This window comes from Mirounga leonina, unplaced genomic scaffold, assembly GCF_011800145.1.
Source record: "Mirounga leonina isolate KUSES-001 unplaced genomic scaffold, KU_Mleo_1.0 Mir_94, whole genome shotgun sequence".
Classification (NCBI taxonomy): domain Eukaryota; kingdom Metazoa; phylum Chordata; class Mammalia; order Carnivora; family Phocidae; genus Mirounga; species Mirounga leonina.
Genome location: NW_023270855.1, coordinates 49,946,525 through 49,971,319, shown reverse-complemented (window position 1 = coordinate 49,971,319; position 24,795 = coordinate 49,946,525). Strand labels below are relative to the sequence as shown.

Below are 24,795 nucleotides of genomic sequence, written 5' to 3'. Positions count from 1 at the left end.
GGGAGGCCCAGGTGCACTTCAAGAAAACCAGCCCCAGCCTCAGTTGCCAGAAAGTAGGGTTTTGAGAGCCGGCACCATCAACAGAAAGACCAGTCACCTCGGGTAACAGGAAGTCTCGTCTGTCTGAACGAGTAGGCAGCCCCAGGTAAGTGCAAACACCATCTGATTCCAGAATTCTCGTCTTCTAACCCCACGAAGACTTGGAACTAAGTATAAAAAGCTCAGGCGAACCCAAACCATAGCATCAGTGGGTTTGCATCAAAAAGGGAACCTGTACCACCTACTTGGTTCTTTGTAAGGTCCGACAGATCAGCCTGACCTGATGACATCCTTGTAACAGGCAGCACTTTGCAATGTGTAAACGGGTGGCTGAGATGCGTGGTTCTGCTGTCTGACTGCGTCCTGCGCAGGATGCCAACCTCCGAGGCGGTGGGCTAAGGTTCACGGCACTTACAAGTCTTCCCGGCTCACAGGAATCGTTTTGCACTCAGGCAAGCTCTGGCAAGGCCGCTGCCTCGGCGACTGGGTGTGCCACGGAGCCCAGCCTTACGGGGCCGCTCAGAGACCGCTCGGCTCTGCCGCTAAGGGGCTGGCCTACGGTAGGGCCCAGAACAAGCAGAAGATGTTGAGGCTAAACTTCAAAAGCTCAAGGGAGAACCAGGGCTGGAATTGTTCAATGTTCTCAGTGGTGAAACCCAGAAATGAACTGGAATGGTCTTCTCCGCATCGAATCCTGACCACTGAGATCCCTAATAGGCACACGTGCGTGCAAGCAAGTGCACACGCGCGTACACGCCTGGGCACCACAGGGTGTGCAAGTAGGGGGCTTCCAACGGGAGTCCCACTTAACGAGCCACAAGTCAACACACAGTAGGATACAAAAGCGTATAAAAAAGGCTGGGCTTTTATTTCCAAATTGGCACGTGTAGAAGGCACAGGAGCAAGGGGCTTTGGGGGTACCAGAGTAGAAGTGGGGAGGAGTGTGTCTGAGGTTCCCCTACCTCTGCCACCTCCTAAGCGCACTTGAGACAGGACGAGTGGCAGGGGCTCTGGCCCAGGGCCCTGAGGGTCCCACTGGCTCTGGATGAGAACCTTGGGACAGCTCCCCAGGAGGGAACCGCTTCTCCCAGGGGGGGGCAGGACCTTGCCAACTCCCCGGGCTGGAGGGACCGGCACCCTCGGGAGGGCCGGGGTCAGAGAAAGAAGAGCAGGATGAGAACCAGAAGAAGCACCCCCAGCAGCACCACAATGGCACACCACTGTCGGCGGTCTGGAGGCAAAAGGGTCAGAGGTTACAGGGGGACGGGGTACCACCCTTGCAGTGCCCCCCAGCACCACCCCAGTTGCCTCCGCAGAGGGACTTACCACTCGTCATGTGGGATACTTTGGCCATCTTCCTGAGGACCCCATCCATCCGGGACTGGGTGTGGTCCATCTCATGAGCGAAGGCATCCAGCATGCTGTCGATACCAAGATGGCGTCAGCCCCCCAAATTCTGTGCGCACTAGTGCAGCCAACCGAGGGCTCCCGGCCCACCCCTAGGATCCTGGCCTCACATGCCCTGCTCATCCAGCTCCTCCCCAACACGGCCGGACATGTGTTTCAGAACCCAGATGCTCCCAGACACCATTGCCAGCTGTTGGTCCTGTTGGTCCATGATCAGCTGCAGATCGGAAGAGTGGGAACGGTTGTCAGCAAGGGACCCTGCGCCGTCCCCAGGCTCCTCCAGCCCAGGATCCCCAGCCAGCCACACACACCTGCTGTGTGGCCTGCTGCTCCTCAAGGTAACGAGAGGTGGCTGAGGCCATGCTGGCATCGAGCAGGTCGCTGGATGACTTCTGGGCAACTGGCTTGCCCGTCAGCATCTATGGGGGCACAGACCACAGGTTCAGGGAGAGGCGGCCACTCCGAACAGAACCAGACACAGGTTTGTGGCAAATCTAGGTGGTTGTTAGGAAGGTAGTCTTGGGAATGGGACAGCCCGGGTTCCCCAGACCCACCCCTTCCTTACTAGCAAGGCGACCCCAAGGCCATATCACTTGATGTCTCTTTGCCTCAGTTTCCTCCTCTGTAAAATGGGGGAAATTCCTGGGGCTGGAATGAGGATTTACCGAATAAATCCATGGAGAACATTTATCAGATAAACGGATGTGTTTAAGAATTTGGACTTTGGGGCGCCTGGGTGGCTCAGTCGTTAAGCGTCTGCCTTCGGCTCAGGTCATGATCCCGGGGTCCTGGCATGGAGCCCCGCATCGAGCCCTGCATCGAGCCCCACGTCGGGCTCCCCACTCAGCAGGAAGCATGCTCCTCCCTCTCCCACTCCCCCTGCTTGTGTTCCCTCTCTCGCTGTGTCTCTCTCTGTCAAAGAAATAAATAAAATCTTAAAAAAAAAAGAATCTGGACTTTAACCCTCAAGGCAGCACACCTGGAAAGCATGTGGGCACTGATACAGGACTCCAAACTCATGCAGGCCTCAGCCCCCCACCCTCCCAGATCCCACGAGGGGATGGAGACAGGCTGGTTTCACAACATGCAAAGAATGGACACAGGACACAGAAGGAAAAAGTGTGCCAAGAGAGGCAGCTGGGAGAGTGCCCACAAAAGGCATGAGCAGGCACACCCTTGGAGGGAAATGGTATGCAAGCCGACCGCAGAGGGGGATCCGCTCAGAGGCCAAGTTCACCCGCTCAGATGCCCAGGTACATACACAGAAACAAAGTAGGCATACATATATCCTGGAAACAGTAACACACCAAGCAAAAAAAGAAAAAGGAAATGGGCATCTAGACCCACACCAGGAGGCAGAAAGGATTATATACACAGAGAGGGCTCAGGCGTGCACTGCCAGAAAGAGCGGGGAGGTGGACAGCCAGGAGACAACTGCACACAGAGAAGATGGGCACGGACACAGAAGGGACAGACATACATGCAAGGGGGACAGGTGAACGGGCACAGCGGGTCAGGATTGCACGCAAAGGGGAGGGTCTCTGAGAGCCTCAGGTGAGGATGTTGGGTCTGGATGCCTTACCTCTCTATTATTCCTCTCCATGAAGGCTATGGCTGCGGGGCTGACCATATGGTCCTTCATATCCTGGGGGTGAGGACGCCATCAGTGAGTAAAGACACCCCAACCTCCCCACACGCAGGCCACCGGAAACTCTCCTCACCTGGACTGCCTCCCGCATCCGCTCCACGAACACCTTTCTCTCTTGCAGGTCTCCGGCTGGGAGCTTGAACTTTCCTGGGTTGGCTTCCACTATGCGTAAGCCCCGAGTCAGGAGTCAAGGCCAAAGCCAGACACAAGCCCCTCCTCTGCCTCAAGCCCTTAACTCCTCCCAGGTGTCCAGCCGCCCCCTGCCACAGCAATGGGCTCTCCCAGGACGCCTTGCAACCCCCCAGGATATCGATGGTCTCCTCCAGGTCCTCGAGGTCCCACTCGATGCTGCGAAGGCCATTCCGCAGCTCATTGGTCGTCCAGTCCAGCTCTTCGCGGCCGACCGCCGCGTCCTCTTGCAGGAGCTCGCACCAGCGCTGGTACAGCCCGCGGGCCGTGTTCACCGCCTTCTGCACCTCACTGCGGGCAGGGGCACACACATTGGTCACGGCTGGGGACAGGCGCTCCTCCCGCCCGCCACTGCGCCCGCAAACGAATGGGGGGGTGCTCAGGATACCCTAATATCCCCCTGCGGACCCCTCCCACTCGGCCACGGGTCTACCCTGACCCCGACGGCCGTGCCCAGTCCGCCTAGCACGCTCTGGCGGGCACGCGGGCACTAGCTGGCACGGGGACCGAGCACCCTCCTCCCTCCCTCATTGCTGTCACTCACCCTCGGACAACAAAAAATGGGTCTTCGAGAGACATGTCACACGCCCCCCCGCCCGAGGCCGAGCCCCCCCTCCCCTCTCGGCTTTGGTAGCAGGTTCCCTCCCAGTAGAGGGGAACGCGCAGCCACCCCCGCCCCCGTCACGTGACCCGTGCCACCATCGAGAGCGGGGACGGCAGGGTAGAGAGGCCTCGGAGGCCCGAAGTGCGGAAACTTCCGCCCTTCTCACGGCCATCTTTATTTTGGGTAGAGAAGGCTTCGCGTCCGCGCAGCCCACCGCCCCCTGCAGTGTCCCAGTTAAGTCTGGCTGGGTTGGGGGTCGGACCTCGTGATCTCTCGGTTGGAGACCCAGCCCCTGGGATTGTTGCTGCGCAACCTGTTTCCCTTTGGGGCAATGTGAATAATAATAACCTCCTTCAAATCAGAGATTATGGCTGGGGAAGGGGATCGTTCGATTCGGAGATCCTCTTAACAGACTTTCTGAGCCTGCACCTTGATTCTGCCCTGGGAGATCGTCCCAGCCTAGGGTTGGGAAGGGCTGGGGGAAGACGTGGTCCTCCCCACTCTCCCGCGGGGATGGAGGTGCGGAGTCTTGTTGGACTCTTTCCTCCTCTTTTTTTCTTACAGAGGAGGGGCGCCTCCAGGTCGCCCTGGGTCGGGGTGGCTGAGTGGGGGGCCCCAGAGATGCTTCTGGGGTGTGGAGTCTCTCTGGGTGCGAGGCTGGCAGTCGCGGGAGGGGGTGTGGTGGTGGCTCTGAGGATGGTGTGTACAAGGAAGTCCTCTGCGTGTGGGGTCTCCATCTAGGGAGGGGCCAGGAATGTCTGGAGAGACAGAGTTGACCCTAGTGTGACAGAGGCGCTCTGGGTGGGGTCTCCGGAAATGCATTTTTTTCGGAGGTGAGCCATCACCTGAGTGAGGTCGCGGTCTGTTTCTGGAGACATTTAGGCGAGATGTCTGAAGTTCTTGGAAAGTCTGTGTGCCCCTGTGCTTCAGAGTCGCTAAAGAGAGTCTCAGAGGTAGCGCCTGGGCTGGGGATGTCATTGTGGATTCGCCGAGGTGGTGAAGGGGGAGACGGGTGCGTCCTCAGCAGGTCGCCTTAGTGTGTGGCAGGATCGCTGAATAGGGACAGTTTAAACAGCAAATAATTCCTGAGTCCCCATGTGCGGGGGGTGGGGCGGGGGGAGGGCTGTGCGTGAGGGTTCTCCAAGGCTGCATGATTTGGCTGGGGGGGAGAAGCAGGAATACCTGGGAGAGAACACTGTAGGGAGAAATAATTATGGGGTCTCTATGGCGGAACAAGGATGAAGGGGTACTCAGCGAATCGTCCCTCGTATTGGCAAGGTCTTTGTGGAGGGTTTCAGGGAGTTGGCGTCAGTGGAAGCCCTGAGATCGCCCCTATCTGCCGGCGGGGGTTTTCCCGGAGGCGTCACGCCTTCTGGCCTCGGGAGCCCGCGGGGCTGGACTCTGGTCCGGAAGCCGGGGACTACAGCCCGTCCTAGCTGCCGGGAGACCGGGAGGGTAAGGGAGGGGGCGTGTTCGGAGGCCAAGGCACCGCCCCCGCTCGCCCGGAAGGAGGCTGCCACAGCTCCGAGTGGAGATCCCGGCCCCTGTCCTTATATGGGCAGCCGGAAGCGGCTCGCGCGCCTGCCCTACGTCATTATATCCAAATTTAGTCGTGGAAGTCTGGCGCTTCCAGTGGCCGGAAGATTCTGCCCGCCCGCCGGCGGCTGGGGGAGGGGGGAAGGGGGGAGAGAGGAGCCTTCACTTAAAGGGCCCTTGCCACGAATGAATGGAGCTGTAGGAACAATTTTGCATCTTATTTTGGAGGAACTGGAAATGGGTTTTCTTGGAGCGATAGGGCGTAGCGGAAGGTGGGGCCGATGTTCTCCATCTATCTGCTCTGTCTCTGTGTTGCTTAGTTTACAGCTCCTACCCCAGCCTCGGTTCCCCGGGCGCAGAGCCACGTGTTCACCCGGACTGTCCTGTTGCCTGGTCCTCCGTCTTGCGAGTACCCAGCCCACCCGTGGAGCTCGTGTACAGGGAAACTGGGGGCGTGTTTGGTGTGGAGTGCAGGAATGGCAGCCCGGGCTGCGCTCGTGTCTGCAGACATCCGCTGCCCGTGGCGTGGGCAGCTATGCCCTGGAGCCAGCAGCGCTGCCCGCCGCCTCACTGCCTACAGACAAGGGGACTGAAGAGGGCTGGCTTACGCTAGAGAGACGCTAGAGCTGGAGGCCCCAGGGGCCTACTCGTTCGTTTAGCAAATATTGAACGAGTCACTCTCTCGATTTCCCCACCTGAAGAAATCAGGTATAACAATACCCTCCGCAGAGTGGAGGTGAGGCATGAGGTTATTTAGTGAAGGAAAGCCCTTAACAGCGCCTGGCGGGTATAGTGCTTAGTAAGTGTTAGCACGGTTATTGATTCAAAAAACACTAATCGGTTACTGATTCAAAAAAACATTAGACACCTGGTAGATGCTAGGAACTGTGCCCACGGGGGATGTATCGGTTCGAACCCCGGTCTTCCCCGGCGTGAAAGGAAACTTGCCGCCTACAACCAGCTGGGGTTTCAGACGCAAGCACGTGGGTGGACTCTGCCCCGCATCCGCGGCCCCCCTCTTCTGGGCCTGCGCGCTAGCGTATTAAGGACCCTAAGAAAGGAGACCACCCCGAGAGCTCCGCGTGGACTGGGGGGCGCTCCTCCTCGCCCCGACTCCTGACCCTTCTCCCCCGCTCGGTAAATTCCACCCTGTCGCTTTAAGGAGTCTCTCGCCGCGGCGCGTTGGGAAGCCCGGATGCGGCTCTCTGATTGGGCGGGGCGGCTCGGTGACTTCACTCCGGGTACAAAAGGGCCCGGGTGGCGGGCGCCGGGGCAGAGCGTCCTAGCCGTGTCACGGCGTGGGTTGGCGTGAGGGGAGAAGCGTGAGCGAGCGCGTTGCCCGGAGTGCACCTGCTAGCTGTCCTGCCCAGCCTGGGAGTCCCCGCCGCCCTCGCCCCCGCCGTCGAGCCGCCATGGAAGTGCAGAAGGAGGCGCAGCGCATCATGACTCTGTCGGTGTGGAAGATGTACCATTCGCGCATGCAGCGCGGTGGCCTGCGGCTGCACCGGAGTCTGCAGCTATCGCTGGTCATGCGCAGCGCCCGAGAGCTCTACCTCTCAGCCAAGGTGGAAGCCCACGAGCCCGAGGTGTCCTTGCCCCCCGTCCGCTCCCCTGATCCTCGCCTGCACCAGTCGCGGGAGGCGGAAGCTGTAGCCGAGGCAGCGCCCCCCGACGGTGAGCAGCCCTCCCCGGAGCCCATGGACACGCGGGAGGCGCCGCGAGCCGAGGAGACCCCAGCCCGCTGTGCCCCGCGCCCCACAACAAAAGTCAGCCGAAAGCGGCGGAACAGCAGCCTGAGCGACGGCGGGGACGTCGGACTGGTCCCAAGCAAGAAAGCCCGTCTTGAAGAAGAGCAGGAGGAAGGAGCCTCGTCGGAGGTCCCTGATCGCCTGCAGCCACCTCCCGCGCAAGCCGAGGGCGCCTTCCCCAACCTGGCGCGCGTCCTCCAGAGGCGCTTCTCGGGCCTCCTGAACTGCAGCCCCGCCGCCCCCCCGACGGCGCCGCCGGCGTGCGAGGCGAAGCCGGCCTGCCGCCCGGCGGACAGCATGCTGAACGTGCTCGTGCGGGCCGTGGTGGCCTTCTGAGGGTCCCCGAGCGGCGCTACCGGAGCCCAGAGCGCGGGCCGAACCGTCGGCCGGAGTGCGCAGACCCGAGGCGAGGCCCACCCCCGGAGGAGGGCCCGCCGAAACCGTGGAGAGGAGCTGCCGCCCGGGCTGCTGAGAGGCCTGGAGAGGGACTCTGCCCCCGGGGAGCCGTCGCCGCCTCCGTGCAGCGGCCGCGCCGAGGAGCCTGAGCCGGGAGCGCGAGCGCCTTCCGCCGAGACCTGCTGCGCCCACAGGTGCTGTCTTAACGGACTGGGACGTGGACCTTTCCCTCTCCTTCTGGGACTGGGAGCAGGGAGGCTTGGTTCTTGAAACTCCTCAGGGTCGGACTTTTATTTTTTACTGGGAGCTGTGCTGCCCTTTCAAGGTTTTTCAATAGTTGGTGTTTGCATTTCCAACCTCCGAGAATTCCAGGCAGGCGCTCCCCTTCCCCCACCCGTGGCATACTTGTGCAAGCGGTCATCGTTGCGTCATGGGGCAGACGTGGGAAGCTTCCTGTTGCCCTGCGTGGGTGTGGGGCCTGGGAGGAGGGTCTGGGGTGTGGACCGCCCTGGGGAATGGGAGGAGGGCGTCCTGAGTCACCTCGCCCCGCTTGCTGCGGGTTTGTGCCCCGCGCCCCTGTGCCTTCGGCTGAATAGCGGGGGGAAGGGTGGGGGGCTGATCTAATTTCAGGTTACAGTTTTTCTCACCTGGTGCGTTGGAGGTGGGAGATGGTCACAGCCTCAAGCGTGACCATCCCTCAGACACACAGACGCAACCCAGACGATCCTGGTCTGAATCACAAAAATCGGCGGGGGTGTTTAGAGCGCTGTAAGGCTGAGCTGGGACCAGTTGCTGGTGGGACTGGGCCAGTGTGGGGAGGGGAAGATTCTTGCCAGGGCGTTCTGAGGCCTGTTTACCTTTACTGTGGTGGATTCTGTTTAACTTCATCTACTTGGCCTCTTGCTAGAAACGCCAGATAAAATAAAAGACCATTTGAATAAAGGCTGTGCTGCCCGTCTGGTTTTCTTCCCTGGTGGGGGAGGGGCAGGGTTAAGGGGTCAGGAGCTGGCGGCGCCTTGCTGGGGCCCCAGAAACCGGTCCGACCGGCTATCACGTGGGCAGAGTGGGCGGGATGGGGCTGGGCCCCCTTTTCTTTGCCAGAGTGTTTCCGTGCTGGGTGTCCTGGTGTTCGGACTCCTTAAGCTCCCCCATATTTGGGAGTTTCTTCGAAATTCTACAACTCTGGTAGTGGTGCGGTGGGGGGTGGGCTTGCCGAATTTGAGAGGTTTAGGGGAAAATACTGTTGGGTACGGTGCCCCAGGCGGAGTTGGGAGGGCCACGCCTCCTTTGGAGACTCTGGAAGGATGGCGGATCCCCCCCACCCCCCACCCCCCACCCCCAGTTGACCAACTGAATCCAATTTGGCGGGGGCCCCACGGCTTGCGGGGCAGCTGAGGTGAGCTTTGGAGCGCCCTTTACAACCCTGTTCTAATCTCTGGCGGTATAATTGTGTGACTCAGGCTGGGAGGTGAGTTCCCAGCCGCAGTTTCCTCATCTGTGAAGTGGGCCCCTAAACAGCTTTCCCTCGAGGCGGCTGTAGATTTAGAAATGGCCCGTGAGAGCCCTAGTTATTTGCTTTGGCTCCATCCCAGCTCCATTTCGGTCACCCGAGAGGAGAAAAGGCTCATAATTTACCCACTGCTGATTTAAGAGAGGGGCTGGGCTGTAAGGCGTTGCCCCAGGGCGGGTGGCGGGGTGGCTGTTGGAAGGACAAAGGAGCCGCAGGTGCGGGCGGTGAGGGCGGCTGGAGGCTCCAGGAAAGCGGCCGCCCCCGCCTCCAGGCGGCTGGCTCCGGCGCTGCGAGCCTTCTGCGACCCCGGGGGACCTGACCCCGAGGCCCTAGGGTGGAAGGAGGAGGGTGCGGTGGAGGGCGGACCCGCCCCAGAACGCCCGCCTCCGGCTCCCCTCCTGCCTCGTCCACCCACCCCACTCCCCACTCCCCGCCTCCCTCAGGGTTCCCCCAGGGGAATCTAGCCTCGCTCGCCTCCACGGCCACCTGATTCTTTCCTGGGAAACAGGGGAGACTTTAGCGCCACCCACTCAGGGTCCTGACCCATAACTCCCCGGAGGGACGTGGGGGGGGGGGCGGGAACCCCACCCCCCTGTGGCAGTTCAATGCGTTCGCGTGGGAGCAACTCCCCCGAGAGCCTAACCCGCTCCGGGAAGTCCCTGGCGGCTGGGGAGGGGGCCTCACTGCGCATCCTGTCGCAGGAACCTCCTGGCCCTTCCTTCCTCCGGGGGAAGCGGCCTGGCCGATCCCCACCCCTGCCTCCCGGGGGGTTTTCCGGGCTGGGGGCTGAAGGTGATGCAGTGGGAGACTGGAGAAGCACCCCCACACATCTCCCTTTAAGATGTAGCCCTTCCCGAGACCCCCATTTCACCCTTCAGAATAGGCAACATTTGTCACAATAACCAACTCTGAGGACGTTTGGAGTTTTCACACCTTTACATGGCATTGGATTATTGGGGCAGGCCCTCGGGGGGGAGTAATCGATGGGACAATAGCTGGGGCAACAAAAAATGTCACGTATCCCTTGACCAGTGGATTCTCCAGGGAGCCTCAGGCCTGCAGCAGGAGGCTCCGGAACGGTGTCTATGGCGCTGTCCAAACTGGCACAAACTGGAAACAACCTACATGCCCATCCAACCCGACTGGTCTGGTAGGATGTGGACTACCCATGCCTCCCCAGAGAATAAATGGCCTGAGTGGGACAGGTCTACACACCCTGGCAACACGGATACCTCAGGGCCATGATGCTGAGTGACAAAGGCCAGCTATAGAAGTTGTGGGGTCAGAACACAGATACTGGAGCCAGACTACCAGCTCTTCTTGCTGGCTGTGCAGCATTGAGCAAGTCACCTCACCTCTCTGGACCTCAGTTTCCCCGGCTGTAAATTGTGGACAATAACAGTCCCTACCTCTCAGGTTCTTTGCGAAGAGGAAGTGAGATACTAGTATATAAAGTGCTTAGTGGAACGCCTGGCACACCGGAAGTGTGGTTATTTTATTATCATTAGAACCCAGGATGATAAAGTGCCGGCCATTTAGAAGCACATACAGTCCTATGGACATATACGTAATGTGTATACAGATGCTGTGCTCATCGCAGAGAGCTGGAAAAATAGTTCCTGCCTGCAGTAGCTCGGTGTGAACAAGGGTCAGCCTCCCCTCTCAGCTCCAGAGTTTGGTCTCATCCTAGTGATTTGACAGGGATGACTCTTCCCTCTTCCGGGCCCCCACACTTCCAGTTTCCTCTCCCCTCAGGCCGCGAGCCTCTGTCTACACTCACCTCTTGGTAGGTAGTCTCATTCAGTCTTAATGCTCTAAATGCCATTCCATGCTGACTCCCATACCTCACTCTCCATCCTGGACTTGCGCCCCCCCCCCGACTTTCTGTCCAGGCCCCCTCCCTATGTCTCCTTGTGGGGCACTAAGGTATTCCAAACATAACAAGACCCAAAGAGAATTCTTGCTGTTTCCTGGCAGCCTCCAAACTGAGGAATCCTCCTTGAATCCCTTTTTCTCCTTCCCTCACACGGTACCCAGTCACAGGTGCTGTCGACTTGACCTCTCATCCCACTCCTCTCTCCCCACCTTCAAGACTCCCATCTTAGTGTGAGTTGCCATCACCTCTCACCTGGATCAGAGCAGTGGCTTCCTCCCTGCCCTTGTCCCCACTATCTATTCTACACAGCAGCTACAAGGATCTTACAAAATGCAAATTGATCATTTCACTCTCTAGCTCCCCTCTGCTTCAGCCACAGTGGCCTCCTTCCTGCTTGGAGAACAGGCCAAGCATGGTCCAGCCCAGGGCCTTTGCACTTGCTGTTCCTTCTGCCTACAATGCTCTTCTCCCAGACACCCATCCATCCTTACTTTCTTCAGATTTATGCTGAAAGTCACCTGCTCGGAGTGGTCTTTGGCTACCTGATCTAAAACAGCTCCCCATTCTGCCACTTTGCTCCTTTGCCCCTCTTCTTGGCCACGAATGCCCAACACGGGCCTAAAAAGAGTGAATGAGGCTTGGGCGCCTGGGTGGCTCAGTCATTAGGCGTCTGCCTTCGGCTCAGGTCATGATCCCAGGGTCCTGGGATCGAGTCCCGCATCGAGTCCTGCATCGAGCCCCGCATCGGGCTCCCTGCTCAGCGGGAAGCCTGCTCCTCCCTCTCCCACTCCCCCTGCTTGTGTTCCCTCTCTCCTTGTCTCTCTCTCTGTCAAATAAATAAAATCTTAAAAAAAAAAAAAAGAGTGAATGAGGCTGTCTGGGGTAAGCAAGTGCTAAGTGCTTAATATTTACTGTCTCATTTAATCAGTGGCTTCTTGCGACTCTTAGAATAGAATTTCCCAAATTTCAGACAGTTGGACAGGTAGGATTTTTGTCATATCTGCATACTGACTGTACTATTATTTATCTAAAATTTTTTCTTAAAGCAACTCACTTGTTAATCACTAACCATATTTAGAAGGTAACAGTTAATGAAAGTTACAGTGAAAACAAAACAATGTCATAAGATCCTGCTGAAACAGACAGCTTTCTTAGTTACGAAGGGAGATTAGCAAGAGTTAAAGACACATTATTAGGATAGGAAGTGGCCTATCTTTAGTCAGAAAACTAGGTGAAGACTGAAAGCTGAAAAGAGGGAATCTGAGGGATTCATTCTCTTCCTTAAATATTAGCATTAAATCACTTTGCCCACTGTTCCAGAGTTAGGAAAATTCTGCTTCTGGAAGAGAGACAAAGCTACAGATGCCCCCCATTTTGGTCCAAGACTCCTGTTTACGGACACTCAGATCAAGAGCTACTTTTTTTTTTTTGTAGTATCACAGTTGCAATTTTACATTCGTTTCTGGGTTTGTCTCTTCTAGCCTATGGCCTCCATGCGAGGGCAGAAACAAGTCTAGCAGGTGCTTACTAAGTGGTTTTTGTGAATGAATGATGCATTTGCAACTCTCCTTTGAGATCGGTCCTCTGAACTCCACTTTTTACGGATCGGGAAACTGAGGCCAGAGAGGATCGCCCTGCAGGAGAACACGTAGGGGACAGCTCTAGTCGTGCCCGCCATCCCAAGATCCCCTCCCCTCTCCGCTGGACAGGACAGGCGCCCCGCTGAAGCCTCCGCAGAGCTGGGAAAGGGCTGGGCCACAGAAGCAGCACCCAGACCGGTTTACCCGGCTCCAGGAACCTGGGCGAGGTCCGCGCGTCGGAGAGGGGGAGACGCAGGCCTTGGCCAGGCGCAGCGAAGACCGGACTCCATCTCCGCGAGGAAATTTGCGTACCAGGCAGGGCTGTCGGGGTCCGTAACTGGCCACAACGCGGGGCGGAGCGATCTGGGTGTCCATCACAGACGGGGGCGGGACATACGAGCTTACCCGCGTCTCGCGCTCTTCTCCGGCCCCGCCCCTGCGCGCTACACCAAGTGACTTCCAAGAACTCCCGGTGTAGTGTGTGGCCCGGGCCACGCCCCTGACCCCCAAACCGGTCCGTTCCGGAACCCGCCCGGGCCCTCCGCGCGTGGCCCCCCACCCCCAAGCACGCCCCGCGGATGCAGGGGCGGGACTTAAGGGCCGCGCTGGGGGCGGCTGGGGCTGGGGGCCCGCCCGGAATCAGGTAAATCGCGGAAAAAGCGGAAGGGGAATGGGGATTGCCAGAGTTTGAGGCTCACGCTCCCCACCGTCGTCGTGGAGGCTGCTGAAACCCCCATGTGTCCAGAGGAGCCCAGAGCCCCACACCGGCGTCCAGGGGGACCAGAGCCCCCACACCGGTGTCTGGTGGAGCTCAGATCCACATACCCACGTTCGGGGGAGCCCACACCTTCCCCACCTGGGTCCAGAGTTGCTCTCACTAGGGTACTTCTGTTTCCTGAGGCTCAGCACAGGGCTCCCGCCTCTGTGTTAAAGGGAGTTCACGTCTCCCCAGGTTTGTGTCCAGGATAGCTGAGCCCAAGGCCTAAGGCCCTCCACCTACTTGTCCAGCTTGAGATCTCCCCACACCCACCTCCTTGCCTGACCCTTTATAATGCAGCACCCCCTCAGCAGAAATCCGCACCCCCTCCAGCCATTTTTATTTCTCGTGGCCTTCCAACCTCCCGGCCCCATCGGTCCCGGATCAACCCCCACTCCCCCAGCACATTGTTGACTCTCAGCTAAGATATAATCTCAACATTCACTGTCCCCTCGACCCCCACCCCCTCAGCTCCTTCCCGCACCTAGACGGCTCCCCTGGCCCCCTGGGGACCTGCCTTTCCCCGCCTGCCACCGACTGGCACCAATTAATTTCCTCCTCAGCCTGTCCACCCACATCTGGTGGCCAGCTGCTCGCCCTCACCCTGCCCGCCCCCAGGGTCTCCCAGGGAATTGCTAACAGCTCTCCTCCCTGCGCCCCTCAAATCCGGGACGCCCCACAAAAGTACACGTTTCCCCCCTCCCCCACCGGAGTCTGCTAATCGGAAAAACCTGACAGGACCTGGAGGAGAGAAGATCTGAAATCAGATGGAGGAGGGGTGGGGTGTGAAACTTTCTAAACCAGGGATAGGGGAGGGGTGGTGGCGTGGAGGGGGAAACGGGTGGAGGGAGGCAGGAGCTGAAGTTGTACCTAAAGGCTCGAGATCAAAGCTTTCTGGCTCCCAGATGGGGACTGCAGGGAAGGCCGCCCCCACCCTGGGGCAGGCAAGGCGGAGCATCCCCCTCCCTCGGAAACCCCCTGAGACGTGGCGGTGACAGCTGTGCCCCAGCCCGTGCCCGGCGGGCTTCCTTTTCCTGTGCTCACTCTCCCGACAGGCTGGCCAGCAGCCTGGAGACACTGGTCAGGCCCTTTTGAAGGGGCTCCCCAGAGGGTCTTCCTGGACGAGGGGGAGGGGACTGGCGGAGAACAATGGGCTTCTGTAGCTGCAGGACGCCAGGCGCTTCCTGTTAACCCTTCCCTCGGGTTGCAGCTTGGGGGAGCATCTCCGAGGCCTGGACTGCGGAGGAGGACGGGGAGGGGATTGGCAGAGCAAGCTTGCCTGCTTGTCATGCAAGTTCTTTTTCTCCTGTTTCGGGTCTTGTTTTCGAAAGTGATCAGAAACGGTGAGCTGAATGCAGACCTTGCCTTCCTCCATGGAGTCATAGAGCCTGGCTCTGCTTTCTGTCGAGCTGAGGCTTGGACAGCCAGGGGACAGGGCATAGCTAGCCTGGGAGAATCCTCCACGCTGAGCATCCAGACATCCCAGGATCTCTGGTGGTGGGCCTGACTGGGCTGAGGGACCCAGGTGAAATCAAGATTCATCCATGTTTGCTGCCCTGCCACATTAGCTGGGGGTCACACCCCCTGAGCCAGTTCCCTGGGTGGTCTGGGCCTCAGTTTCCCCGTCTGGGAAGTTCTCCCAAGGCCTGAGAGGAGCACAGGGTGGTCCTGACGGGCCAGAGCAACCTGAGCTGGGAGTCCTGGAAAACTTTTGCTCTTCCTTGGAGCCCCGGGAAGCCGTGTTGGGGAATTAATTAGCTGCTGTGTTAATTTGAAGATTCATTCAAAGTCCCTTCTGTTTACAGAGCTAGCCTGAGAAGCTCACCCTCAGGAGATTCTGTGAGCCTCCATGAGCCTCTGAGCGCCCCTGGAGACTCAGCACCCGGCCCTGGAGGCTTTCGGGTAGTTACAGACCAGATAACACGCTCTGTTTTAAGAAGAGACTACACTTGGCCTCCCACCAGCCAGGTACTGTGCTTGGCTCCTCTCCCGTATTCACTTATCCCTCCCTGCAAGCCTAGGTCAGAATTAAAGTAGGCATTTTCCTGGTCCCATTTTACAGATAAGGGAATTGAGACGCAGAGCAGATGTGTGTCTAGTAAAACAGAGTCCATTGTTTTTCTTTCTGTCCTGGATTGGGGGGCCGGGGGGCAGGGGTTAGGTAGGGGCCCTTGTCCACACCAGTGGACTTTTGTTTGTATATACCCAACAGCTTGTCTTCCCTTCACAGATGAGGAAAGAACTCAGTGGGGTGGTCTGCCTGCCACCACTGGGTGGCCTTTTCTCTCTCTCCCTCCATCCTCAGCAGACTGCCCACGAGGTTTGCCCACCAAATGCCCTCTTCAGTTTTTTCAGACCCACTTGCTGGGTGACTTGGTACCATCTTTTCTCCCTTCTTCTTTTTTTTTTTTTTTTAAGATTTTTATTTATTTATTTATTTGACAGAGAGAGAGACAGCAAGAGAGGGAACACAAGCAGGGGGAGTGGGAGAGGGAGAAGCAGACTTCCCGCTGAGCAGGGAGCCCAGTGTGGGGCTCGATCCCAGGACCCGGGACCATGACCTGAGCCGAAGGCAGACGCTTAACAACTGAGCCACCCAGGTGCCCCTTTTCTCCCCCTTCTGACGGCGAAAAGCTCCCCAAGGGCCAATATGTGCACACTCAACCCAAGGGCTCAATGAGGACAAAGTTGGTGGTTTTTGTTTTTTTTTTTTTTTGGTAATCATTATTTACTGAGCAAAACCAAACTTGTAGACTGGAAAGGTTGTTGCCAGGCCCCTTTGATGGTGTCTGGAACAGGAAGTGGCTCGTTGCTTTTGCCTTTCAGCCCAGAGGGCAGGTGGGGAGGGCCTGCTGGAGGTCCAGCAGCTGGGGTTTGGGCTGCTCTGGGGTTTGGGCCCCAGGCCAGCCTACAGCCCACCGGCCTCCACCTGAGGCCCCCTTCCCCTCCCTCCCCTCCCTTCTGTGGCCCACCCTTCCGGAAAGAGCCTTCTTGGCTTCTGGCCACCGGGAAGGCAAAGCAAGCCTGCAGTTACTCGCTGCTGGGTCCCCGCAGGCTGCAGTGCTCAGACTCGGGGTGGGGGTGAGGGTGTCTTGAGACCCTTCTGTCTCAGGCTCTGTGTCGGAGTGGCGGCTGGCCATGTATTCCCCAGCTACCCTCGAAATCCCCACAGACGCTGCCTTATAAACAGATCCTGGAATTTTCAAAGTGCGGTCCTGTGGTTTGGGACAAGGCTTTCTCTTCTGAGAGGGATGGGTGTGAAGCCAGTTCTGAAGAAAACCGAGAAACAGGCTGTGAGAACGGGCACGCGCTGGGACCAGCAAAGCTCTCCTTCCTGCCGGGGTCTTCCCTCTGGCTGCTTTGCTTTGCTTTGCTTTGCTTTGCTTTGCATCGCATCTCTGGCCACCCTTTGCAAGGGAGGGCCCTGGGGGACTCTTTGTGCGTCAGTGGCCGCTTCTGTGTCTTCCTGTGCAGCCTGGGCATCATCATATTTCTCCGTGCCTCCTTCGTTTCTCCTCAAGCCTGTCCCTCTTTCTCATGGCTCTCTGTACACCCGTGGGAGGGGCGCGGGCATACATGGACGGGTCTAGCCTCCCAGCAGGTCCACTGTGAGGCGGGGAAGGCCAGAGCCAGGATCCATCCCCAGCGCCTGGTCTCCATCTTGGACCTGGGTTTCTGATCAGACGGGGAGGGCGGGCTCAGTCTCCTCAACAGCATGAGCTCAGTCTAGGCCCTGTGGGTTACACATACACAAACACACACGGCTCCTGGGCGTTCTCTGCCCCTGATTGTCCCGGATTACCCTTGTGTGCCTGTTCCCTGCTCCCAGTGACCTCCCCTCCTTTCAGCTGGCCTGTACATTCTAGAAATCCGGCGGGGGAGGGGGGAGTGTTCTTCAGAACGCGCCTGCCAGCCACACTCCAGGTTGGCCGGGTCTCACGCATGCACAGAGCCATATGCTTCCTACTTGGTGTTCGTGGCCGGCTTGAATCCTCCCTGAAACCTTCTCCTCCAACTCTCTTGCACCTGAGCCCATCCTGTCCCGTTGCCATGGCATCCTTGGAACCCAGAAGCCAGATGGTCTTGTGTCCCCTAATGCCCCTTCCAGGCTCAGGCACTTCCGAGCTCAGCAAGAGTTTCCTCAGCACCCCTGTGTCCCCAACGTGCATTGAGGCTGTGTGCCCAGTAGCTCATCTTTTCTCCTAGTGACTCCTGAGACCGGTAGCAACAGCACTTGTCCAATTTCAACTCATAAGTGTCATTTTTTTTTCTTTTTCTTTTTTTAAGTAAGCTCTACACGCAACATAGGGCTTGAACTCACCTGACGCCAGCCAGGTGCCCTGTGACAAGTGTCCGATTTGAATTTGCATCTATGGGGCTTGGAGCCAGAGGTCTTAAGAATGACAACAGGGGTGCAGGGGCGCCTGTGTGGCTCAGTCGGTTAAGCGTCTGCCTTTGGCACAGGTCATGATCTCAGGGTCCCGGGATCGAGCCCCACGTGGGACTCCCTGCTCAGCGGGGAGTCTGCTCCTTGGTCTCCCTCTGCCCCTCCCCCCGCTCATGCTCTCTCTTTCTCAAATAAAGAAATCTTAAAAAAAAAAAATGAATGACAACAGGGGCGCCTGGCTGGCTCAGTCAGTATAGCCTACGACTCTTTTTTTTTTTTTAATCATTTTTTTTTTTAAGATTTTATTTATTTATTTGAGAGAGAGAATGAGAGACAGAGAGCATGAGAGGGAGGAGGGTCAGAGGGAGAAGCAGACTCCCTGCCGAGCAGGGAGCCTGACGCGGGACTCGATCCCGGGACTCCAGGATCATGACCTGAGCCGAAGGCAGTCGCTTAACCAACTGAGCCACCCAGGCGCCCCCAGCCTACGACTCTTGAAGTCAGGGTCGTGAGTTCAAGCACCATGTTGGGCATAGCGATTACTTAAAGAAAAAAAAAAGCATGACAACAATCATAGAAACTAGTGCTGACTACTTAAAGTACTTCACTCACAGAGTCCTCACTGCTTGATTTATTACGGCTTTCTCCTCATTTCACGTTGAGGAAACGGAGGCACCCTTCGGGTAGATGGCTTTCTCCTATGTCTAGTCTTCATAGCTAAAAAGTGCCGTAGCCTGGATTTGAACCCAGGCGTATGCTGGTGTTTCTTGACTTTTTGTGGCTGGATCGTTCTCTGTGGTGGGGCTGCTGTGTGCATCAGAGGATGTGGGGCGTCAGCCCTGGCCTCCACCCACTAGGTACCAGCAGGGCCTCTTCCTGTGGTCTTGGCAATCAAAACTGTCCCCAGATGTGGCTGACTGTTGGGGGGGCGGGGGGATGGGTAGGCTCAGCCCCCGCCATCTACTACCCTGCCTCTCCACACATGTGGCCCTCTGCAAAGCATCACTCTGTGTGTGTGTGTCTTTCCCCAAGTATAGCTGTAGCATATAGGCTGGGGCCTTGGCTTGAGTCCTGGAGATGGAGGCGATTGGCAGGTCCTGGCATGTTGGGGGAGGGGGGTCAGCAGGGCCACCTTTCTAGGCCACATCCCCTCTACCTGGAGGGAGGGGTGCTGTCTCCCCAGCCCTCAGTGGCCGGACTTGCCCAGGTGGTGGCTTGAGCAGTGCCCCGGGTGGGTGGAGACAGGCAGCCCTTCCTTCCTGGTTCCCAGGGGTGGGCGGTGGCCGCAGCAGCTGCCCGGGAGCCAGAGGGCGTGGGGAGCCCCGACCTGGCCCCTGCACTTACTGAGTGGGTGCTGGGGTGTGTGCTCTGAGACCCAAGGCGCTTGTGGGCACGCAGGAGAAACCAGAGGCTAAAGTAGGTCTCCCCACCCGCCCGCCTGCCGCCCGCCGTCCCACCCAGCCCGGGCTCCCTGCCAGCGAATGCCGGGATGGTGACTCACAGAGCTGCCGAGCCCAGGAGAGAAGCACTGCGTGGGGTGTGGGGGGGGTCCCCCTCATTCTCAGCCTCCCCAGCGTCCCCATCCCAACCAGGGCCGTTGAGGGCACATCTCAGACTAGTCACACTGGCTCTCTCCCTCCTCCTCTTCCTCTCCCTGTGTGCCCCCCAACCCCCCAGCTGGATTGCTGTTCTTGGCCCTGTGCTGGGGCAGAGAGGCGGAAATGAGTGTGGGGCGTGGAATGTCTCTGAGGTTGGAATATATTTAGGCCTGGACGAGAGAGTGTGTGTGTGGTACAGAGCAGACCTCAGCGCTGGCTTGGGCTGGGGGTGGGGGGGCCAAGGAGTGAGGCCCCAGCCCTGAGCCAGTGCGGGAGACTTCTGTCTTCTCTCTCTCTCTCTCTCTCTCTCTCTCTCTCAAAGACAGAGCTTCCTGGCTTCCCAGGGGGCAAAAGAGAAAGAGCAAGAGGAACCAGATGAGGCTCTAGGGGTGGAGACATGCCCTGCACCATGCTGGACAAAACCATTTACAGCTGAAAACCCGAGGCCCGGAGAGGTGAATTGGCTTTTGCTCGGGAAAGAGGGGAAGGGACCAGGGTCTGCTTGCTGGCCAGTTGGCTGCAAATCCGGCTTGCTCTTGCTCTCTTGATGCCTGCATCCGTTCGTTCATGGAGCAACTCCACGCACGGCCGGGCCTTGGGTACCAGTCCGGAGCCACAACGGGCAGGAGACCAGGCAGACTGGACGGGCGTCTCCAAACCACAGCCCGTGGGCCGCCTCCTCTCGTCCTCTGCGCGACCCTCGGGTTCAGAATGGCTTTTGCATTGTTAAACAGATGAAAACGAAAGGAAAAGAATCTTCCGCACAGGGTAGAAATCAGATGAAATTACGGCTTTGGCAGGCATAACTTGTGTGGACACAGTCTTGCCCGTTCATGTCCGTAGCGTCTGCGGCTGTTGTTTTTTTTTTTTTTTTTTTTTTAAATTGAGTTAAAATACACAGAACCAAAAATTTTACCATCTTAGCCATTTTTAAGTGTCCAGATCGGTGGTTTTGAGTCCATTCACATTGCTATGCAGCCATCCCCACCATCCACCTCCAAACTCTTGTAACTCCGACCCTCTGTCCCCACGAAACACTGACTCCCCATCCCCCCTCCGCCCGCCCCTAGCGCCCACCACCCTCCTTTCTGCCTCTGTGAATTTGGCTCCTCTGGGGACCTCATATGAAGTGGAATCAGAGAGTATTTGTCTTTCTGTGTCTGGCTTATTTCACTCAGCATCATCTCAGGGTTCACCCACACTGTAGCAGGTGTCAAAATCTCCTTCCCTTGTCAGGCTGAATACTATTCCTTATACGGATGGGCCATGTTTTGCTTACCCATCAGTTCGTGGATGGACACTTGCATTGCTTCCACGTTTTAGCTCTTGTGAATAATGTTGCTAGGAACGTGGGTGGGCAGATCTCTCTTTAAGACCCTGCTTTCCATTCTTTTGGGATATATACCCAGAAGCGGCATTGCTGGGTCACATGGTAATTCTATTTTGAATGTTCGCAGGAACCGGCATGCTGTTTTTCATGGTGGTTGCGCCGTTTGGCATTCCCACCATCAGCGCACAAGGGCTCCGATTTCCCCGCATCCCCACCGACACCTGTTTGGGGTTTTGGGATCCCAGCCGTCCTGATGGGCGGGAGGTGCTGTCTGGCTGCTTCTGGCCTCCAGCGGCCAAATGCCCTTGTAGCAACGGAGACCCACAAAGCCAAACAGATTTCCCATCTGGCCCTGGACTGGACAGGTGGGGGGTCCCCATCCTTGGAGGCTTTTCTACTGGGGTGGGGGCACAGGCTGTGTGGAACAGTCTCGGGGCGCTGGCAAGCCAGCTAAAGATAAACACTGTGAGGAAACACAGTAGGGTTATGGGAGAAGGAGAGAGTTCTCGGGGGTTGGAGAGAGAGTGGTGGCTCATTGAGGAAGGTGATGGGAGGCAGCCTGTCACAGGGGGCACACTGGAATGCTTGGCTCCCCATCCCAGGCCAGGCAGCGAGGTCTGTGTGTGTTACAGCAAAGAGCCCTCATGTGGTCTCTTCCGGCCGGTTTCTCTCGGGCAGCTGGGGGCCCTAGGAGTACCTGGGGGGTCTTCAGGGACTCCTGTGTTGGTTGCGCGGCTGCCTTCGCCTCTGGTCATGGTCCTGGAGTCCTGGGATCGAGTCCTGCATCGGGCTCCCTGCTCAGTGGGGAGTCTGCTTCTCCCTCTGACCCTCCCCCCCCATGCTCTCTCTCTCTCTCTCATTCTCTCTCTCAAGTAAATAAATAAAATCTTTAGGAAAAAAAAGAGGTGGAAACAACCCAAGGGTCCATTGATGAATAGATGGATAGGGATGCCTGACTGGCTCAATTGGTGGGGCGTGCGACTCTTGATCTCAGGGTTGGGAGTTCAAGCCCCACGTTGGGTGTAGAGATGACTTAAAATCTGGGGTGCCTGGGTGGCTCCGTCGGTTCAGCGTCTGACTCTTGATCTCACCTGAGGTCATGATCTCAGGGTTGTGGGACTGAGCCCCGTGTCAGGCTCCACACTCAGCGTGGAGTCTGCTTGAGATTCTCTCTCTCTCCCTCTCCCTCTAACCCTCCCCCCGCTCAAGCTCTCTCTTTCTCTCTCTCTCAATAAATAAATAAAATAAAATAATAAAATCTTTTTCTTTTTGGTTTTATTTACTTATTTGACAGAGAGAGAGCACAAGCAGGGGGAGCGTGAGAGGGAAAAGCAGGCTCTCCACTGAGCAGAGAGCCCGATGCTGGGCTTGATCCCAGGACTCCAAGATCATGACCTGAGCTGAAGGCAGACGCTTACCCGACTGAGTCACCCAGGCGCCCCACCAAAAAATAAAATCTTAAAAAAACCCGAATGAATGGATTAACAATGCGGTCCATCCATACTATGGACTATTATTTGGTCATAAAAAGGAGGGCGCCTGGGTGGCTCAGTCGGTTAAGCGACTGCCTTCGGCTCAGGTCATGATCCCGGGGTCCTGGGATCGAGTCCCGCATCGGGCTCCCTGCTCGGCGGGGAGCCTGCTTCTCCCTCTCCCACTCCCCCTGCTTGTGTTCCCTCTCTCGCTGTGTCTCTCTCTGTCAAATAAATAAATAAAAAATCTTTAAAAAAAAAAAAAAGGAATGAAGCGCGGACACGTGCTGTGACGTGGACGAACCTCGAACCATTGTGTTCAGTGAAAGAAGCCAGTCACACGAGGCCACGTATTGTAACTTCATTTACACGACATATTCAGAACAGGCCGATCTACAGAGACAGAAAGTGGATTCGTGGCTGCCAGGGGCTGGGGAAGGGGGCGTGGCGGGGGGACGGACTGCTTAATGGGTACAAGTTCTCCTTTGGGGGGGATGGAAATATTCTGGAACTAGATAGTGGCTAGCGGTTGCACGGTAGCGTGAGTGTACTAAATGCTGCCGAGTCATACCCTTTAACACGGTTAAGGGTTAGTTTTATGTTACGTGAATTTCATCTCAATTACGAAAACAAAGGCACGTCAGCACGCTGTGTTTCATGCTTCCGTCCTGGCTCCAAATAAAAAGGACAGCGGCGTGTGGTGGGAGGCAGGCGGATCGAAGGGAAGGAGCCCGCCCGGCGTTCACCCCTGCTCCTGCGGGCGCAGGACGCTTCCCTTCCTGCAGCCCTCTCTGCTCACGTACAGCTGGCCTTCGGGCTGTGGGGAGGGTGCTTCCTGGGTGCCTGCCCCTGGGAGCCGCTCAGAAACCGAAGTCTCAGGACGGTGGGGAGAGCAGAGCCACAACATAGACCAGGTGGCTAACAGTGGTCACCCAGGTGGGAGGGGAGATGGGGTCAGGGGGCCACTTTGTTCATGAGCCCACGGAATAATGACAGGGTATCTGTAGAAAGAGGATTGGGGCGCCTGGGTGGCTCAGTTGGTTGAGTGACTGCTTTCGGCTCAGGTCATGGTCCTGGAGTCCCGGGATCGAGTCCCACATCAGGCTCCCTGCTCGGCGGGGGGGATCTGCTTCTCCCTCTGACCCTCATGATCTCTCTATCTCATTCTCTCTCTCAAATAAATAAATAAAATCTGTAAAAAAAAAAAAAAGAATAGTTTAGCCTTTTAAACGTCGAAATTCTCAGGGACATGCACATAGAAAAACTGATTTAAAAATCGAAAATGTGGGGGCGCCTGGGTGGCTCAGTTGGTTGAGTGACTGCTTTCGGCTCAGGTCATGGTCCTGGAGTCCCGGGATCTGTTCCTGCGTCGGGCTCTCAGTGGGGAGTCTGCTTCTTCCCCTGACCCTCCCGCCTCTCGTGCTCTCGCTCATTCTCTCTCTCTAATAAATAAATAAAATCTTAAAAAAAAAAAAAGCCTTGTTGGTGTCCACGGAATGGGTCATCCCAGTCACCTGGTTATTAAAATAATCCTCCGGTGCCGAGATCACCCTTTGGTGAGTGTCAGTCCCTTTTGGCTGATATGACAAAAATGCCATAGGCTGGGTGGCTTATGAACAACAGACATGTATTTCTCACCGTTCTGGAGGCTGGGAGCCTAAAGTCAAGGCGCTGGCAGATCTGGTTCATAGGCCAGATTTTTTTGCTGGGTCCTCATGTGGTAGAAGGGACGAGGGAGCTGTCTGGAGTCTCCTTATAAGTGCACTAATCCCGTTCGTGGAGTCTCCAATGATCTCAGCACCTCCCCAAGTCCCCGCCTCCTAGTACCATTACTTTGGGGGTTAGGATTTCAACGTATGACTCTGGGCGTGGGGGACATAATCATTTAGACCAGAGCAGTGCGCATTCACACAGGACACAAATCATTCAGAGAAGTCTGTGCACACACCTCCCTCCCAGACTTCCCCGGCACCGATTTTCCAATTATTTTCCTTTCAAGTCACTGACCATCTAGCCAGACTTTGGCCACAGCCCACAAATCAGCATATGATTGCACATCCGGCCGTTTCTCCTTCCAGCTAAAATGAACAGCCAGGTGCCCTGCTGGGAGTTCTGCCTGTGGGGAGGGTTTCCCTTCATGACAACTATCCTTCCAGAATGTTCCAGGAAGGGATGTGGTGCTGCAGCTGCCTGCTTTCAGGTGGTGCCTGCAACCCCGGGCAGGACCATCTGTATCCCCTGCCTGAATTTTCTCCTCTTTAACTGATCATAGGGACCTCTCCATGAAGCTACAGGTGCAGGATGGGAGAGAAAAGGAGGCATGGGGCCGGGGGGGGGGGGGGGGGGGGGACTCTGCCGATGTGACCTTTTCCTTATAACAACATGGGTTTGTATGATCCTCATAAGAACGTTTTTGGGTTTTTTTTGTTTTGTTTTTTTTAGATTCCATTTGTTAATTTGACAGAGAGAGATACAGTGAGAGAGGGAACACAAGCAGGGGGAGTGGGAGAGGGAGAAGCAGGCTTCCTGCTGAGCAGGGAGCCTGATGTGGGGCTCGATCCCAGGACCCTGGGATCACGACCTGAGCCGAAGGCAGACGCTTAACAACTGAGCCACCCAGGCGCCCCAAGAACGTATTTTTAATAAAAACTTGGATCCGGGGCCCCTGGGTGGCTCTGTTGGTTAAGTGCCTGCCTTTAGCTCAGGTTATGATCCCAG

The 24,795-nt window shown here is 57.1% G+C and overlaps 2 protein-coding genes across 3 annotated transcripts; one reads left to right on the top strand and one right to left on the bottom strand.

Annotated features, from left to right (window-relative positions):
* Window positions 1-886: 886 nt before the first annotated feature.
* Window positions 887-3,912, bottom strand: STX10 (syntaxin 10). Of its 2 annotated transcripts, none has more exons than XM_034996497.1 (8): window positions 3,828-3,912; window positions 3,405-3,574; window positions 3,168-3,262; window positions 3,029-3,091; window positions 1,758-1,865; window positions 1,557-1,663; window positions 1,366-1,460; window positions 887-1,270 (listed from the first exon to the last, which is right to left on the bottom strand). In XM_034996497.1, exons 1-8 carry the CDS (start codon window positions 3,860-3,862, stop codon window positions 1,194-1,196), a joined length of 750 nt encoding a protein of 249 aa, XP_034852388.1. In that variant the 5' UTR covers window positions 3,863-3,912; the 3' UTR covers window positions 887-1,193. The 2 variants fall into 2 exon arrangements, with proteins under 2 accessions (XP_034852388.1, XP_034852389.1); XM_034996498.1 differs by having other exon boundaries at window positions 1,561-1,663.
* Window positions 3,913-5,565: 1,653 nt separating this feature from the next.
* IER2 (immediate early response 2) lies at window positions 5,566-8,510 on the top strand. The gene has a single exon (XM_034997098.1). It carries the CDS (start codon window positions 6,836-6,838, stop codon window positions 7,505-7,507), a length of 672 nt encoding a protein of 223 aa, XP_034852989.1. The 5' UTR covers window positions 5,566-6,835; the 3' UTR covers window positions 7,508-8,510.
* Window positions 8,511-24,795: the final 16,285 nt, after the last annotated feature.